The sequence below is a fragment of the Scardinius erythrophthalmus genome (genome assembly GCF_964197995.2).
Source record: "Scardinius erythrophthalmus genome assembly, chromosome: 15".
In the NCBI taxonomy this organism is placed as follows: domain Eukaryota; kingdom Metazoa; phylum Chordata; class Actinopteri; order Cypriniformes; family Leuciscidae; genus Scardinius; species Scardinius erythrophthalmus.
In genome coordinates, this window is record NC_138235.1 from 28,030,760 (window position 1) to 28,049,989 (window position 19,230).

A 19,230-nucleotide genomic window follows, 5' to 3' on the forward strand; every position below is an offset into this window, starting at 1 on the left:
GGACTTCTAACACGTCTCTCCCATTCACTTTCAATGGCCAATTGAAACAGTGGCCCTCAATGGCCCAGTGGAACACCACAAGTGTAACTCTGTGCCATTTTGTACAAAATAAAAGTTTTTCAAAACAAAATTCCTGGTGAAATATTAAAGTAGACTAGTGTGATCAACAGTACCACTTTTCTTCAGATTTCATTTAATATTTCCAAAATTATTAAAAAATAATGTTTTTTTTACTCAAAAAATGAGATGCCTACTATCAAATAAATGAGGCCTACAATTAATCAGATGCAAATAGAAATATAAAACCAGTCCTAACTGAAAGAGAACAAGTGGACAAAAAGATTGAATCCAATATTGGGTGATAATAATGCATAATGAGTGATTTATAAGCTATTTTTTATAGGCCGGTCATTTTTGACCGGGAACACCACAAGTGTGACTATGTGCCATATTTTTTACAAAACAAAAGTTTCAAAACAAAATTCCTGGTGAAATATTAGAGTAGACTAGTGTGATCAACAATACCAATTTTCTTCAGATTTTATTTAATATTTCCAAAATTATTCAAAAATGTTAAAAAAATTACTCAAAAAATTAAATGCCTACTCTCAAATAAATGAGGCCTATGATTATTCAGATGCAAATCAAAATATAAAACCAGTCCTAATTGAAAGAGAACATGTTGACAAAAAGATTGAATCCAAGATTGGGTGAAAATATGGTATAATGAGTGATTTATAAGCTTTTTTTTATGGGCCGGTCATTTTTGACCGGGAACACCACAAGTGTGACAATGTACCATTTTATACAAAATAAAAGTTTTTAAAAACAAAATTCCTGGTGAAAATTTTAAGTTGACTAGTGTGATCAACAATACCAATTTTCTTCAGATTTTATTTAATATTTCCAAAATTATTCAAAAATGTTAAAAAAATTACTCAAAAAATGAAATGCCTACTCTCAAATAAATGAGGCCAATGATTATTCAGATGCAAATCAAAATATAAAACCAGTCCTAATTGAAAGAGAACATGTTGACAAAAAGATTGAATCCAAGATTGGGTGAAAATATGGTATAATGAGTGATTTATAAGCTTTTTTTTATGGGCCGGTCATTTTTGACCGGGAACACCACAGGTGTTATAGGGTTTTGAACACCACATGAGGGTTAAAGCTTGTCATAAAACATCTAGTTGTGGGGGCTGATGGTTTGATACAAATTGAGCCTGGCAATAATGGAAAGGGCAGGGAGCGGAGACATAGAGACACAGGGAAAGAAAACAGGCACATGAGGGAGTCACCCACCCTCTGGCAGTTTATAAACTCTGCGCCCTCGTTTCATCTTACCATCATTATGATCTGCCAATGTTTAATCACTCATTAAACCAAGATCAACTGTGATGTTTCCCTTCTCCCTCTTAACTAATCCTCAGACCTCTGAACTTTTTTACATCCACAATCTATGTCTCACAAACTCTCACTCACTGCTCATCCTCTGCTCCAACCCATCCCTCCTAATCCTAAAGTTTATTCTGATGCAGAGACAAATGAGCTTTTAATACCTAATAACCCTGAACACAGCTCCATAAACACATCAGCTAGGCCTTCCTAATAAAGCTGCAAATCAAGTGGTCAAGGTCAGTCACGCCACTCTAGTAAAATTAGGCTCTGAATAAGGTGGTCCGTGTTCAAGACCTTTACACAGACTTCCTCAAGATGTTTCAACAAGGATTGCACCATCTTATATTTCATAAACTAGCTATTTTAAATCTTGTGCTGGGACTGAGGAATGTTGTCTTTGCCTCTTTCTGTTATTGTACAGTTTTGCCCTGTGACAGACCCTAGACCTTCAGCGATGGGAATGTTCGATTGGTTGCTTGCTGAAGAGTGAGGTCAGACCACACACAGATTGAATATTTGCGGTGTCTTCATGTCCTAGTTTTGATTCATAGGGTGAATTAGTGCATCCTCGCTTTCCAGTCATCTCTTTTAAGAATTTTGAAGCAGAATACACTGCGTAGCTTTATATTGTTCAAATGAATGTCTTTACTTTCCAAAGGTTCTGTGTGAGTGAGCATAGAAGACCAGATGTGAATGTTTTACAATCACTATAATGTACAAAGTCACTTATTCTCAAGCTCTTACCTGTTTTATTGGGCTCGGTGTCTAAGACAGCCGGCAAGGGTCCCGTAGGTGAGGGGGACGAGACGGGCCCGGGAGGAGGTTTGTCACTGTCTTGTGGGCGGCTCTTTGAGGTCTCGATGCCTTTGACTCTCCTAGCATGACGGTTCCCCTTGTAGTGGGCTTCTGCCTGACTCTGAAATGAACACACAGGTAATGCTGCTTAAACATTCTATGAGCACACCTTTCAAAATCCACAAGGAGCTGCACACAAACAAAACAGGTAGAGTACAAGAAGTTTGCAGGCCATATTTGACATCTGGTACTGGATGTCTCATCCAGGAGTCATAAAATGGGCTTATACCTACATGCTAGTCCCAGGACACTGATGCCACATGACATCTATTTTCTGTGAGTGTGAAACTGACTGTCTTAAATTTATTTTTAAGACATGTAAAAGAAGTTTTGTAAACTTTAAGTTATTTGAACTTTTTTAATACAAATTATATTATTATCAACATTATTATTATTATTAATAATAAAAATATTTTTGGTTACACTTTATTTTAATGTGTCCCTATTACAGTGTAATTATACATTTAAGTACTGAGTAATAATAATTAACTACATGTACTTACTATAGGGTTAGTGTATGATTAGGGTTTGGTTTAGGGTTAGTTGCATGTAATTATGCCTAATTTATAGTTATAACTATAGTAAATACATGTAACAAGAACACATTAAAATAAAAAGGGTTACCAATAATTTAATGTATTATTATTATTATTATTAAAATAAATTACATAAAATTATGTATACCATTAAATGACAAAAAAATGTATTCTGGATATACACTAATTTAATAATAATAATAATAATAAGCAAAGTTGTTTTAATTATTTGAATACAATTTTATTATTATTTAAATTATATTAACTTTAAATTAAATACTAACATTACTAATTATTAGGGCTGTCAAAAGATTAATCGCGATTAATCGCATCCAAAATAACAGTTTGTGTTTAAATAATATATGTGTGTGTACTGTGTATAATTTGTATATATAAATACACACACATGCTTGTATATATGTAAGAAAAATGTTTAATTTATATATATAAAAATTATATTTATAATATATTTATAATATAAATTATATATAAATATATACAGTATATGTATGCAAATATTTCTTAAATATATACATGCATGTGTGTGTATTTATATATACAAAATAATTATACAGAGAACACACACATATATTATGTAAACAAACTTTTATTTTGGATGTGATTAATCGCGATTAATCTTTTGACAGCCCTACTAATTGTATTTAATTTATTATTATTAATAATAAAATAAATTACACAAAATAATTTATAACATCAGACAAAGAATATGAGGTCTTTTCCCATGATTTCATTATCAAGTCAAGTCACCTTCATTTATATAGCGCTTTTAACAATATAGATTGTTTCAAAGCAGCCTTACAGTGATAATAGTAAATTAAAGTTTTAGAGATTGAGATGGTTTTGGCTTTACAGCAGCTCTAGAATAAAGTTATTGTCCAGCTAAAGTTAGTTTTGATTGATTCACTTCCGTCGCAACGAACATTAGTTATTAACTTAGGGGCCGCTAACACGACACCATTCTAACATAAAACCCCTTAAGTTCTCTCTGCGCAATCTTTAAAAACGCTGTGAGAACGCTGAGGGCAACACTGTGTTTGTATAAGTAGAGAGAATGAGACCATTGTTAAGTGAAAGGACATATTTAGCCGTCTCAGCGGTCAGTGCAGAAACAGTGCAAAACCAAAGGAAACACAAAACAGTTGACTACTGTGAAAGCTCTAATCTGCATAAACAATTCCACTTCTCTGATGTGGCACAATCTAGTCCACTCATCGATCACGCTGACTTGACCTCTAGCAGGAACACACGAGGAGATATTTCCAGAGATGCTCACACTGGAGCTGTCGCCTGCGGCCTGCGGTCTGCATCCTCATAACAGGGGAGCACAATGCATATCTGTCCTGCCTCCCAGCAGCACGCTTCAAACAGATCAACTAGCAGCCGCTTCCCAAAACAGCCATGGCCTCAGAATGTGTCCCATAAGGACAAACATGATGATGATTATTAAATGGCTGGATTAGCTGTTGTGTGAAACTGAGAATGAGTTGACAACCGTTGCTGCAGACACTGGGAGCAGGACCAAGAGACTCATACCAGAGTGTCATCCAGGGCTCAGACGCTCACAACATTAAAAGAGGCGTGGAACCCCAGCAGAGACTCATGGGAACAAAGAGATTAAGACAGCTCGGATAGGCCTTTAAGACCGTTAGGGTACACTTGAGGGAACGGCATTAGGTTGGCCCTTCCTGTCTGTTGTGGCAGGTTGTGGGCTGTAATTGGTGATGACAGAACCTTATATAGCTGGTGGTCTGTAATCGAAGCCTTCAGGGGTTTGAAGAAGCTGCCTGTCTAAAGCACATAGGAAACTGAGGAGGATGTGGGAAAGAAGTACTAAAAGAGCGGCGATCCTTGGGATTAAGGAGGAAAGAGGAGAAGATAGCCATGTGGTTCTGGCGGAAACCAACAGAGAACTCAATGGATATGGGGCTAACGCACAGGTGCTCCATATGTTTTAGACAGAGGTGACACAGACAAAAAAATGTATGTATAACTGATCAGACTTGAAACAGAGGGAAGAAAAAAATGCAGAAGAAAGAATATGCATCCAAAAACAAATGAGAAACACAGTTCATGCCATTGCCACGTGCAAGCAACAGACTCAAACTGTCTAGTGCGGTAATCACAACCATGAGTTACAGAGAATACAGTCAGTACTGGAGATTCCAAGTATTTTTTTAAACAGTCTGTGACTAGGAATGGTATTAGTAAAGAATTTAACGGTTCTAGTTCCAATTCCTCTTAGCAATTCTTTTAGTAAGGACTAAATATTGAATAAAAATGCTGTCATTTTTTTTAATCCTTGAATAATAATTATCTTTATTATTGTTTTAAAAAAATTAATTCTTTAATAATGCATTTACACAGACCGTCTTTTAGAGGTGTCATAAATGAAAGCAAATAATTGGCTTTGACTATATACAGTATATATACTACTGACAAAACTCATAATGTGCATCTTTACACATTGTTGAATGAATGAACAACCAATCAGAAACTACATTTCTCACAGTTAATTGTAAGCTGTATTCGTTTGATACAATAAAAAGAAACTGCTTATTAGAATCATTCATTCAAGAATCAGTCTACACTGTATACACTGTATGTTTTCACTAAAAAGAACCTATTCATTAAAGTCATTTGTTTGAGAGTCAGACTACACTGGTCGCAATGCATAATTTTGATTCACTAAAAAGAACAGGTTCGTAAGATTCGGGAATTGGACTAGACTGCTTATGTTGTCCTTTTCATGCCGTAGATTCAGCAGCGCCATTGCGCCAACACCGAATAGTAGTACAGTTCTCTGTCTTGAGTATTTTTGTATGGTGGTCTGCCCGCATTGCCGAAAGAATGCATTCATGAGAATGCAACTGAGCATCATTCAGTTCTGGTATTTAAAAAAAAAAACCTGATAAAATGACACTATCCTTTAGAAACATACTTATTTTTAACAACCAGTTTGTAGCTAAGCTGTTTTGGCCAGAATACTCAACCCACACGCAGAATTCATTAATTGAAATTCTCAGTTAAGTCTTTGATAATGAAGTGACTTACAAGAGAGGGCATGCATTATGTGTTGAAAATACCTCAGCCATTAGATATGAATACAATTACCAAGCCAAATCCAAAATGTGCCAATGAGAATGAAGTGCTGGTATGAATGCAGCGCTATCAATAGAATAAGGAAACAAGGAAAGTTCTCGCCCAGATGGCACAGGGTTTTACATAAGAGAGATGAGTTGGTTTTGAGAGCACAAGATTAATTCTTCTAAGCACAACGATGGAAAAACAGGAAGCATGAGCATGAAGAACTTTTCCAAGGACAAATTAGGACACAGAGACCAGATTGTCCCAGTCTCATTGAACCACGTGTGAACAGTATGTAACGCAACATACACCAACATAAATATAATTACCACAACAAAATGGGAAAGGGCTGCATGAGGAGGATTGACAGCTGTGGCTATTCCCGAGTCACAACGCTCATCCCACACATGGAAGGAAGGTTAATTTGCCCTAGTGACGGAAAACCAGCCAGTGAATGGCGGAAATTGTGCGACATCGGTGGGCCACTGCAGCTCTGGCAGGGGGAGGGACACGCATTCAACCCTGTCCTGCAGCAACAGTGACACAATATGGTGACATCACTTCTGCAGCGCTGCAAGGTTATACCTCCATCTTGCGCTAGAGTGAAAGGGACAGAGGGACACTGGCAGCACTGCATAACACAAGTCGGAGCTCCTAGTTTGATGAATGCATCAGATAACACTTGCTGGCGGCCAATTGTCTGCTTTTTCCACCACAAATGTCCTCAGTCATCGGCACTGGGGGGTGTGGAATCTATGAATCCATAATGGAGCGTGAAATGATGATGGGAAGGAGGCGAGGGATTAGATATTTTCAAGGAACAAATGCATTGCTTTATTCGGCATAGTAGAGGAAGAAAATGTAGACTCGTTGCTCTGTGTAACCATTTAATGAAACATGGCATTGTATAATTTAATCTCCTAACGTAGCTGAATCATTTCCAGTGCAACAATGCATGAAAGAAGTAGCACGATTTCTAATAAAACATGCAAACTTGCAATTGTTTGATGTCTTTTCTTTTGATCTCTCCGTTTTTCGCTCACAACTGATTTGACGCCGTGAACACTCGATGCCTGACAACTTTAAAAATAAATAAGAGTTTAAATTGTTAGGACAATGACTAAAGAATGTGCGAGTTTGTATGAAGGTTTATGAGTGTTTGCATGTGGCACTGTCCACAGATACAGCACACTTTTAAAAAAAAAAATCAATACCCATGTTATGTTTTTTTTATGTTATAATCTAACGTAAAATTAACCTAGCATGAAAAGTAGGTAGTTTTAAACACACAATGTATCCCCTTAAAAATCATACTAAATGAATAAATGAAAAAAAAATAAAATCATTTGAAAAATGTAAGAATAAATGAATTAATAAATAAATGAATAAATAAAATGTCATACTTTTCACTTAATGCGTTAAACTGATATGAGTCATATTATTTGTATTTATTAAGCATCAGCCCTTACCCATGTTATTTAAAAATATGATCAAAATATAAATTAATTTTTTTGCAAGATGTATAACAAAATTATATAATAATAATAATAATAATAAGAAGAAGAAAAAAAGCAGGCTTGTACTCTTTTTATGGAAAGTGCCATGTGGTTGTGTGTGTGTGTGTACCTATTTAGCTATATTTTGGGGACAAATTTAAGAAGTGACCAAAAACCTGACAAAATCTCCAAAAATCTCCCTTTAGGGACATCCTCATTTGTAAATCTGGTATAAACTATTTTTTTTAAATGTAAAAATGCAGTTTTTTTAATGTGATGGGTAGGTTTAGGGGTAGGGGTAGTGTAAGGGGATAGAATATACAGTTTGTACAGTATAAAAACCATTACGTCTATGGAAAGTCCCCATGAAACACGAAAACATGTGTGAGTGTGTAGTTAAATGCAAAGCAGGGGTGTTGAAATTATATGCCTATCTTTTACAAACCAGGACAGCTGCAGGTGTCAGAGATGGCTAATCTGTAGTCAAGTGCTTAAGGTTTATTGAACAGCATGCATTATTATTTACAAGCACACTTGTGTCAAGCTTGTTTGACTTGAGGGTCATGAACCAGATTGTAAACTAAAGGCATCTTTGGGTGGCACTTTGGGATATGGAATTTATAGCTGAACTAACAACCGTCTAGGATATTTACTATGAACCAAAACAAAGCAACATTAGATGATGGAAATAACTGCAGTATACAACTTCAATCTAATCTTCACCTCCATGAAATATCACCTCCAGTGATCCTATTACAACTCTTAAGTCCAGTTGTTTCAGAGAATTGCTGAGTTGACTCAAAATCTCTCCCCATAAATCATTAAAAGCGAGCTGGGCTAACAGCTATTTTCGCAGGTCTTCACATGCAGGCTTGGCCTCTCCGTCTTCTCCCTGTTTTTCATTGTCTGTGGATGCAGTTTAAAGATCTGCTCAACTGGAGGCCCAAGATTACAGGCTCACACCAAGAAAGCCACTTTCTGCCCATGATTACAGTTCTCGTCCGTAAAAATAGCGCAGGCTAGTGGGACACTCCCAGGTCCTGCTCTGTTACTAATCTCACACATGTCACAATGTCTGCCACAGCTGCAAGTGAATTCAGCCCAGAATATATCAGGCTTAAGTTTCCCCCCAAACAAGCGAAGCATAAACAACTAACATAATTGCTTTCATTGATGCGCGAGGAATATTGGAACTGCAAAATGTGCAATAGGAATCTTGCAATAAAAGTCTAAAATGGAACGTTGTTTTTGTAGGAAGGTTTCTGTAGCATTTCCTGGTGGAAATAATATCTTATAATTGAGATATTACTGTATGTTGAGAGAGATTTTCTTTAAACTCTTTTTAATCGTAGAAAGAAAGAAAAAGGCATCATCCTGTAAGAATTCGCTCTGACATGCTATGCGGATACAGTACTTCAAAGAGGATTTGCCATTGGCTATTTCCGGACTAGAAAGCAGAGTGTGCAAAGTATCTCAGCAACATAAACATAACACTCATATTACATAGAAAGCTCAATCTAAGAAATCTATATACGATTTCATGTCTTCAATTCAATAAGCCAGCTGAGTAAGCCACCAAAGAGAACATGCATGTCAAACAGTCCAATATCAGATGCCTCACCTCAGAGTTGAAACGGATCTGGCAGACATTACAGGAAATGATTGGCCGTTTGGTCTTCACCAGTGGGACTCCAAAGGTGTGGTTGATCACTGCCTTCTGAACAGGATCCATCTGAACACAGAACAGGAGAAAGGGGGAAAGGGAAAAGAGAAAGGACTTGTGAAACTAAACTCTGATCCGGCTCCCGTTAGACAGACAAGGTCATTAATCATGTTGATGGAAAGGTCTAGGTGGCAGTAGAACATGGCTAAAGGGTGAACATATGGTGCAAAGAGTCAGGACACCTGTGAGATCAAGTCAGGGTGAGCAGCTCATCTCTTGCACAAATGTTGTTCGTCAAGTTTCAAAATATCAATGACTTAGATAATAAACGAAGACAACCTAATAACTCCACTTTCCATTAAAGAAGCCACATTACACTAGATCATTTCTAAACCAGCATATAGACTGCATACCAAAATTCCTGAATAGAATCTACTGGATAAATAACTAACAATGCGCAATACATTTGTTCCAGTTTGGTACTTGACTGTTTATAATTAGTTCATGTTAGATCTGGTCAATTAAATAATATTAACAGATAATATTAAGGAAAATATTACAAAGATATTTAATTAAAAAATATTTGTATATATATACACAGTCAAACCAAAAATTATTCAGATGCCAGATATAATATTGATGTTTTTTTGTTTGTTTTTTTACTAGTGGGTGCAGGACACTATAGTTCATTTTTATGTAAGTGAGGATAGCAAAATAAAGTAAACTGTGACATATTATACCCAAAAAGTCTTCATACAGTGGACTACCAGTAAAATTATGGGTTAGGGTTATTATTCAGACAAAAATTATTCAGACACTTTGACCTGACCATGTTTTGCTTAAGTGTTTTTTCTTTAATTACTAATGCGACCTTTTTACACCAGAGACTGAACAAAATTAAGCGTTGCTTGGTTAATTGGTTGACCTAAACATTTTAATTGGTATTATCTAATTGTGTACTTAAATTTAACAGCTGACAGATATTCAACCTAATTCATTTGTGAGAAGGATGGCCAAAACCAGTGAAATATCAACTGATTTGATAACCCTGAGTTCTTATCATACCATTTTCTAAACTATAGCGAATAAATGTGCTAATGTGAGAAATGTTAAAGGTGTCTGAATAAATTTTGGTTTGACTGTATATATATATGTAATTCCCACACATATTATATTTACAGTATGTAGATAATATACTGTACCGTGTACATACAGTACATCACAGACACACATTAAATTGTTTCTGTTTCAGTGTCCATAATGTGAGTTGTCAGACTTTTAATATAAATTTAACCCACTATCCTAAGTACCGCATCTCATAGCGCCAATGGTTAAGCCTCTGTTTATGACCAGCTTAATGCACAAAGCCTGATGGTCGCAGTCCAAAAATCTTTTGGCCTTTGTGGTCTGCATTCAGTGCTCTATTGTCCTATGATTCCCAGCATGATTATTCACTTGATATAGATTCATTTCATTTGAGTATTTCGACATGACATTTTATACAATATGATGCAGCTAATCTGCGTGCATAAATTTACCAAGTCATTCTTTCTGGAAAACAGTCAAACTTGACTAATTTTTTTGGACTAATAAAGAATGCCTGGGATACATGATTTCCAATACAGCCAGTTGCAGAAAGAAAATGTTTAACCTTTCAAAAACATCTATAATGGTTGTGCTTTTTATTCCAAATTCTAAAAACAATAGACTAAGCCAGGCCCGTTTGGAACATCTCCTCTTGGCTGGGAAACGCGAGAGAACCTGAAATGAATATTCTCTTAGTCAAACAAAAACATTTTGAAACTCTGCAAACGAAACGTATCCAGGCAACCCCCTACTAGAAGCAAACACAGAGCCGAGACGTGGTTCAGGATGACAGTGTCCACCGACTGTAGGTTAGCGTTCTTGAACCGGATTTCCTCCGATTTTTGCCTTTTATCTCTTTTGGCACAGGCCCGAAAACTTGTTTGTTTTCTGCGTCACCGTAACCGTCGAGGACCCTGATGCCATTGTGCATGTGTAACGTCCACATTACATCAGTCAGACAGGCAGTGGATTAGCCACAATGATGTTGTTCTATGGCTTTGCCTTCATGAATCTCAAGAGGATTAAGTGAAGCTGGCAGTTAGCAGGGTAATCAGAACACCTCCAGCTAGAACACATCAATAGATACAACTGTCAGTACTAACAGCCTCAGCGAGGAAACGGATGGAGGAGGGGCTCCGGCAGGATTCACAGGAAAAATCAAAGCTCAGAAAAAGATTACTTTTAAGGCTCATGTCTTTTTTAAAAGTCTGCTGGCTGCATTTCAACTCAGAACGCCCTGCTAATCAAGATTTAATAGCATACAGAAGTTAAAATGCGTTTCTAGACCAAAATCATGGGTGTTGGTCCATCATGCTTCGCATTATTAAGTAAAAATAGCACTGCATTGAAGTGGTCTTCTGCTGAAGTTGATTTATTCCTTTGACTCTCTCATTTGAGAGACATAACTATCCCAACCAATTTCCTTAAACTTCAACAATGTCATGATACGGCTTTATGATGATGCTACAAGAATCAAACTAATGAAACCACCAAACCACAGCTGAAAGATGCCTTAAAGGGACAGTTCACCTAAAAATGAATATTCGGTCCTCATTTTACTTTACATCATGACTTTCTGTCTGCGCGGAACACAAAATAAGTTATTTTGAAGAACTGTTTTTGTCCACAGAATGAAAGTCAATGGGGTCCAAAACAACACTAAACTTAAACTCCATTGACTTTCTTTGTATATGTGGAAAAAAACATATATCTTAAAACTCTCTATATGTTAAATAAAACATATTTTATTTTGGAATACATACAGGATGACATGATGTAAAGTAAATGATTAATTTTTGAGTGAAATATTCCTTTAAGGCGTGTGTATTGTTCATGTTTTATGGAAGCCTCTATAACATGCTGTATTTTTATGATGTTGGCAGACGCTGCATCTATACTAATTATCAAAGTGAGCAATTAACAGTGCATGTTACATTTATCCAATTGGCAAGCACTGTGTCTGTCATATGACCTCCTGATGCTCCCTCTGGAAAACCGCATCCCACACACTGATAACTGCTCAAAAATTGCCAGATCATTCTTACTATAAAAACACAGACCCTTTAATGACCCTTTAAAATGATAGTTCATGCAAAAATAAAAATTCTGTCATCTTTTACTCACTCTTTTACTGACTTTACTCTGTGGAACATGATGTAAAATAAGTTTTTTTTTTTCATACAATGAAAGTCAAAAGGGTCCAATGTTTTGAACCTCATTGACTTTCACTGTATGGGCAAAAACGTGAAAACATTGATTAAATGAGTAAATGATTTTGGGTAAACTATCCCTTTAAAGGAAACATGTAAAATAGATTTAAACCATAAATAAATGTGTTTAAAAAAAACGTAATTCACAAGAGTCTCCCCTTCCACTTACAACAAGATCCCATGTCAGTTAATACAAACACAGCACGCCGGACACCACTAGCCCAAAATGCACTGCGTTCAAACACAGAAGAAGGTGCGATGGCAGATAAAACAACCCACGAAGAAAACGAATGCCGTTCAGCGTCCAGCGCTTGAGACCCAGAGAAAAGTCCCCAGCTCTCTGCCTGAGCTAGCCGGAGGGCACTCACCTTCATATCCCCGGCAGCGCCTGGATCTCGCAGCTGCATTGGATCCTCCATGAGGGAGCGCGTGTTTGTGTGTGGGAGGGTGTGTGCGAGAGTGTCACTCATCCTGAAGGGATCCTGGCTGTCCCACACCACACCACCTGATTCTCCCACACTCTCGCGTTCGCACGCTTCTGTGCCCCCTTCTGGGGATGACAGCGAGCAATTCTTGCGCTTACAGGTCCAGGATATGATTAATTGATGTCTCTCTTCCTAGTTTTGTCTCTTCTTTTCCACCGTCGCTCGTCACTCTTGCCGTTAGGGATCAGTTTCTCGTTCTCCGCTGTTTAATCTCATCCACCTTCCTTCCATTCCTCCCTCCATCCTTCCTGACACTTCACAGCAAGCCAAGACTGCGCTCCTGGTTGGATGCTCTCTCTTCATTTTCCTCTGCTTCTCACTGGCTTTTTCTGTCCTTTCCTTCCCCTTTTTTTCTCCACTAATAAATTCTGTCGTCCCTTTCCTGTGCTCTTTCAAAGATCTCCTTCCTCTTTCTGTCCTACATGCTCACTCGCTGACTGCTTATTTTGCTCAGATGCACTAAGAATGTCATGCACTCCCTCAGTTTTTTTCTTTCTCACTCCCCAAATCACCCCTTCACTCCCTCATTCTATCAAAAACACTTATGCACAAGCTGCAGAATTCAGCCCTCCTCCATCTCCCCCCATTATGACAGTCCTCTCGCTCTTGCCACATACCTCTAAAACTCACTTGGAACCAATACAGCTGTGACCCGGGCTCAATTAAAAAAACTTCCAAAAATATTTGAACTCATAATGCCTTGTGATTGATATCTTCCAGCTCTTAAGTTTGAAAATTACAGTTTTTCGAGGGGGTCATCAGAGGTAGAGTGAATGCAGCCAAAAGATTTCAACTCCAAAAGTCCACGTGGAGTTGCATTACTCAGCGAGGAAAATTGGCAAGCTGTGCGCAGAAACGTCGTCTTCTGCGAGTGAGCTTTACTCGAAGGTGGCTGCAGGTGAAATGCAACAAGTTGGTGCACAAGCCGCACGATTTAACGCCTACGAAATTCCTGATCCTGCGGAATAAGCGTGTCTGGGGAGCTTTTCTGCACCTTCACGCCACAACCAGCTGCTTCGTATAACTGATTCAGGTGCCTCAGTGCCTGCAGGCAAATTGACTCAGAGGCCAAATCACATTAAAGACAAATTACAGCTGGACCGTAGAGGAATGGAAGATTGAGGTCCGTCCCAGTTCTATCTACAGCTGATCAAAAGCATCTGATATTGGTGAAATGTACATAGCAAAATAATTATTTGGCCAAACAAACACATTTAAAAATAAGTAATACTTTGAACTGATTACAGCTTCATCAGCTTTGATCATGCTTGTTGCATTCCAACATGAATGCGATTTCAGATGGAACAACTTGAGCACAGCCAACAAATCTTATGTTTATAAGCAGTGTTGGGGAAGCTACTTTGAAACTGTTGCTTGCCAAACAAAGCTAATCATAATTTAGAGAAAGTAGTTAGTGCAAATAAATAGTAGCTAATTACGTTAAAGTGACGCAGTTTGTTTTTATAAATAATAAAAACATAACTATTTAAGAATGTCATTTATCATTTAATCAGAGCCGTTTTTGAACAATGAACAAATATTCTCAGTATGTGACAGTAAACTTGAATACATTTATATTAAAAGTACAGTAAAGCCACCATAATTAACATAACTGAGTCAAAAAACATGGTACAGGGACTTGAAACTGTGAATCCTTTTAATGAATCACACTTTCCAGTTCCAAGTTGAAAGGACATATGAAAGAGAGAACTGCTTAGGATAGAGGACTGTTTGGAAACTATTCACTATGAATCAGAATGTTAAACACTTTATATGAAAGAGAGGAGCGCTTATATATACACACACATATATATATTTATATATATATATACGCATTTCCCGAACATTATATAAATAACTCAATAAAAGCCTATGTATTACAACTTGTGTAAGGGGTCTTTTGTATTTGTCAGTATTCCATTAGGCATTAGCCTAAACACTGCAGTGTCCTAGAGAGAGGTCAGCCTGTCCTTCCAGCCACTCCAACATTGCCCCCTACTGGGCATCAGGAGTATTTCGCTGTCGGACACCCGGTCACTCTCACATTGAGCTTTTAACTGTTGTGATTAATAGCCTGCTGCAATGCTAAAACTGCCTCAATCTAAAGATTACAGCTCAGTGTCTGAATATATAATAAATGGCCAAATAACAAGAGACAGTAGTTAAGCTCTTAGATGCTGACTCTTTCACAAGCTCATGCATATTTAAAAACATTTAAACATCCCTTGGCTTTTACTGAAAAGAAAATAACGTGGCAGAATTGGAAGGCAACAACATGTGATGTGGATTTATTGAGCTGGCATGGGTAGAGTGTTCTTTCCTTCTCAGTGTCACGATACTGTGCCAAGAGGCACGCCATCTTTCACACTGGCAACAAGTGCAGGCAAATATATGGAATTTAAGAGAGAGAATACATATGATGGACACCTCGAGGATGGGTGGATCCCACAACCTTTCCTGTTCAATTCGCTGACCAGCATTCTCATTTACATAACAGAATGCAGTCCGGGAAATGTGCGGAACAGACTCTGAGTAAAAGTGCTGAGAGAGTGAAATGAGCTGCTGCATGCTAATCAAAATGATTAGCTATAAGTCACTGTGACACGAGAGAACTCATACAGCATTACACTGTCTAACGGAAGGCAGTCAGGAAAATTCAAATGCACAAACAAGCCAGCTATCATAAATAGACTGAGTGGTTTAATATTTAAGGTTATCTTTATGTAATCAGATGCATTAATGCACACCAGATAAACCTAACCTTAACCCATGTAGTTACCGTATATTACCCTGAACTTTTAAGTACACGGTACACGTACTGTAAAATAACGTGCAACTGAAATCTTTAATACTTTTATGTGCTTTGAAGATCTTGAAAGTTAAAATCATCATCTTCACTGTTGCCCACTGTTTGTTTTCCACAGATGAAAATAATAATCATAACACTGTTTTGGAATGACATGAAAATGAGCATGCTTTTAATATTGCTCCTGCAAAACAGTATCACTTTTTTATTTATATCTGAAATTTAAAGTCCATTTTCTTTGTTATATACACTGTTCAGAAGTTTTGGGATTGGCAATGTTTTTGAAAAAAAGTCTCTTCTGCTTACCAACACAGTAAAAAGTGAACAGTTGGATCAACTTAAAAAAAAATACTTCAATTGGTAACACCTAAAGAAATTAAGTTTTCTCAACTTAAATTATCACATTTTTCACGATAAAACGTGATAATTTAAGTTGAGAAAACTTAATTTCTTTAGGTGTTACCAATTGAAGTAATTTTTTTAAGTTGATCCAACTGTTCACTTTTTACAGTGAAGGCTACATTTATTTGATAAAAAAAAACTGTAAAAACCAAAATATTGTGAAATATTATAATTTAAATTTGTAATATATTTTAAAATGTTATTTATTTCTGTAATGGCACACTTTACTCCAGTCTTCAGTGTCACATGATCCTTTAGAAATCATTTTAATATGCCTATTTGCTGCTCAAGAAACATTTATTATTATTATCAATGTAAGTGAAACATTTGTACTGCTTAACATTTTTGTGGAAACCGTGATATACAAGATACTTTATCCATTTTTCAAAACCAAAGTGCTTGGTTACTTAACTGAATTCCTTTAAAAAAAAAAAGTACATATATATACATACAGTACATGTTTATGGCCTGGAATATGGCCATAATGTGTCTTCCCACATGGTTGTTTAAGAAATGAAAAGCTACACACTCCATCAATTAGGGTTAGAAGTTGTAAACATATAACATGCTAGAAACATAATAATCACTGCAATAATGATCCATTCATAGACTCTTAAGTATTTGCCTATTTAAATCCAAACTTTTCATTTTTTTTTGGGCCGGACAGTAATGCAATAATGCAACACTGTCAATAGAGATGTTTCAGAGGCATAATCTCACCGCGTTGAAGTTGTGGAAAAGCCCAACGCTGTGTGGAGGATTCGTCTCCATTTGAAACTGTAGGAAGGGCTTCATATCCAGATGAGGCTGGATGACGGTGGGGGTCCGCAGAAATGTAGGGACACCCCCAGTTCGGTTGATGCTTCCTGCAGAGACAAGAAGACTGAAGTTAAAGAAGCCAAACGCACAAATTCTTACTTTAAACTTTCCAAATGAGCTTAAAATCCTGTCATCAGGTTAAATTTGTAACACCAAGCCTGAATAAAGCTCCTTTTGCTCAAAATATGACTTTCTTGCCATACAGAGGTGAAGCACGGTGGCTCAGAGGTGGCTGTGCTGACACATTTTTTTGTCAGCACAAAACTCATCAGAGAGATGTCAACCTTTGGTTATGAAACAGCCCCCTCTTTTCTCTCTCTCTCTCTCTCTCTCTCTCTCTCTCTCTCTCTCTCTCTCTCTCTCTCTCTCTCTCTCTCTCTCTCTCTCTCTCTCTCTCTCTCTCTCTCTCTCTCTCTCTCTCTCTCTCTCTCTCTCTCTCTCTCTCTCTCTCTCTCTCTCTCTCTCTCTCTCTCTCTCTCTCTCTCTCTCTCTCTCTCTCTCTCTCTCTCTCTCTCTCTCTCTCTCTCTCTCTCTCTCTCTCTCTCTCTCTCTCTCTCTCTCTCTCTCTCCCAATCCACATCACAGAGTCTCTGTTCTCTGTCAGCCTGTCTCCTCTTATCCTTTACAGCCCGCGCAACCTCTTGCATGAGACCGTGCGAGGACCCTCTCGTCAGAATTAAGCTTTAGTTACTTTAAGCTGCTTAATTTCTGCTGCTGGATTTTCCTCGCCTCAAGTTCCCTGCAGTCTTAAATCTGTTCCCTTCTATCTCTCTCCCTCTCGCTGCCTGTCTCCTTCTTAATCTAGGATGATTTTTTTTTGCCCTTCTCCGCTTCTATTTCAAGATTGCTCGTCAAGCCTCTACTCTCTCCTGACTTCTCTGGCTCTTCCGAGCGCCGTCGAGATGGTTTCCTCACGTAGAAAACGTCATTAGGCTGTGCTGCTGTGGGCATACATGTCAGGATGAGCGGGGAGACAGAACGAAGGAGAAATGGAGAGAGCACTGGAGAGATATGCTGCCTCAGCCTGGCCACAGCTGTTCCTCCTGATCTCCTGCTGGAGCCTCAGGCCTGGACGAGCCTTGGCATCGTTAACTCAAATTAGCCATGCAAGACTCCTCACTGGCTGCACAGCACACAGGGAGATAAAGAGCGGGGGAGAGAAAGAGAAGAGCAAGGATAAGGAGGCAGACTGGTTGCAAGATTGCTGGTGAGAGAGAGAGAAAGTGCCAGTGGTCGCTTGTGGGCAATGCTGGTCCCTGATGCAGTGCTCAACAAAAGTCACATGACTCACTCTCTAAATACTCCCTTTTGCTGCAAACGGTTCTCTTCAAAAGTGCCGCAGTGTGCCTTAAAGGGATAGTTCACCTAAAAATGAAAATTCTGTGGTTTACTCATCCTATGATGTTGTTGTTTGTTCCATGGGACACAAAAAGAAGATATTTTCTTTAATTATATGGTTGCCAGGACATACAAGCACAATAAAAGCACCATCAAATTTCAAAAAGTGATCCATACGACTCATGCACTGCATTCCAAGTCTTCTGACGCCAAGCAGACCGAAATTTAAGCCATTATTTACTAATATCCTTCACCTTTATCGAATAAACAATCACACTTTTGTTTAAAATTTATGACCAATATATACACCGCACACTGAAAAAAAATGATTCGTTGAATTTAATCAATTTTTTTATGGTAAGTGGTTGCACACAATTGATTTTAGTTACATTTAAACAAATGCATTAAGTTGAACTTAATCAATTTAAGTTCAACTTAATGCATTTGTTTAAATGTAGCTAAAATCAATTGTGTGCAACCACTTACCATAATTTTTTTTTTTATTAAATTCAACAAATCATTTTCAGCTTAAAAGTTTAGGATAAGTTTTTTTTAATTTTTTTATAAAATTATAAAATATATTAATTCAGCAGGGATGCATTAAATTGATCAAAAGTGACAGTAAAGACATTTATAATGTCACAAAAGATTTAAAATAAATACTGTTCTTTAGAAATTTAAGTAATAATATTATTATATATTTATTAAATAATCCTGAAAATAGGAAATAATCCTATTAGAATTATTTCTGAAGGATCATGTGAAACTGAATACTGAAAATTCAGCTGTACCATTCACAGGAATAAATTACATTTTTAAAATATATTAAAATAGACAAATATATATTTTTAATAATATTTCACAGTATTTGTTTTTACTGTATTTTTGATCAAATAAATAAACGTGATGCAAGCTAAAAAAAAATATATATATATATTTTATCAATTTTGGAGTTCATGAATTGCACTATATACCAACATAACATTAATTTTTAAGTAAACTATCTGTTCGGCTGAACGTCCAGTTCC

At 37.1% G+C, this 19,230-nt stretch overlaps 1 protein-coding gene across 4 annotated transcripts in view; it reads right to left on the reverse strand.

Moving 5' to 3' along the window:
* The window catches only part of znf385a (zinc finger protein 385A), an 88,565-nt gene that overhangs the window by 15,832 nt on the left and 53,503 nt on the right, over nt 1-19,230 (reverse strand). For 3 of the 4 annotated variants that reach the window (XM_081387044.1, XM_081387045.1, XM_081387047.1), the window contains exons 2-4: nt 16,766-16,911; nt 9,015-9,125; nt 2,146-2,317 (exon numbers count right to left, since the gene is read on the reverse strand). In XM_081387044.1, the coding sequence (XP_081243170.1) occupies nt 2,146-2,317; nt 9,015-9,125; nt 16,766-16,911 (429 nt within the window). Of the gene's footprint in view, nt 1-2,145; nt 2,318-9,014; nt 9,126-12,720; nt 13,294-16,765; nt 16,912-19,230 lie in introns of those variants that run through there. The other variant, XM_081387046.1, reaches the window with a different exon arrangement.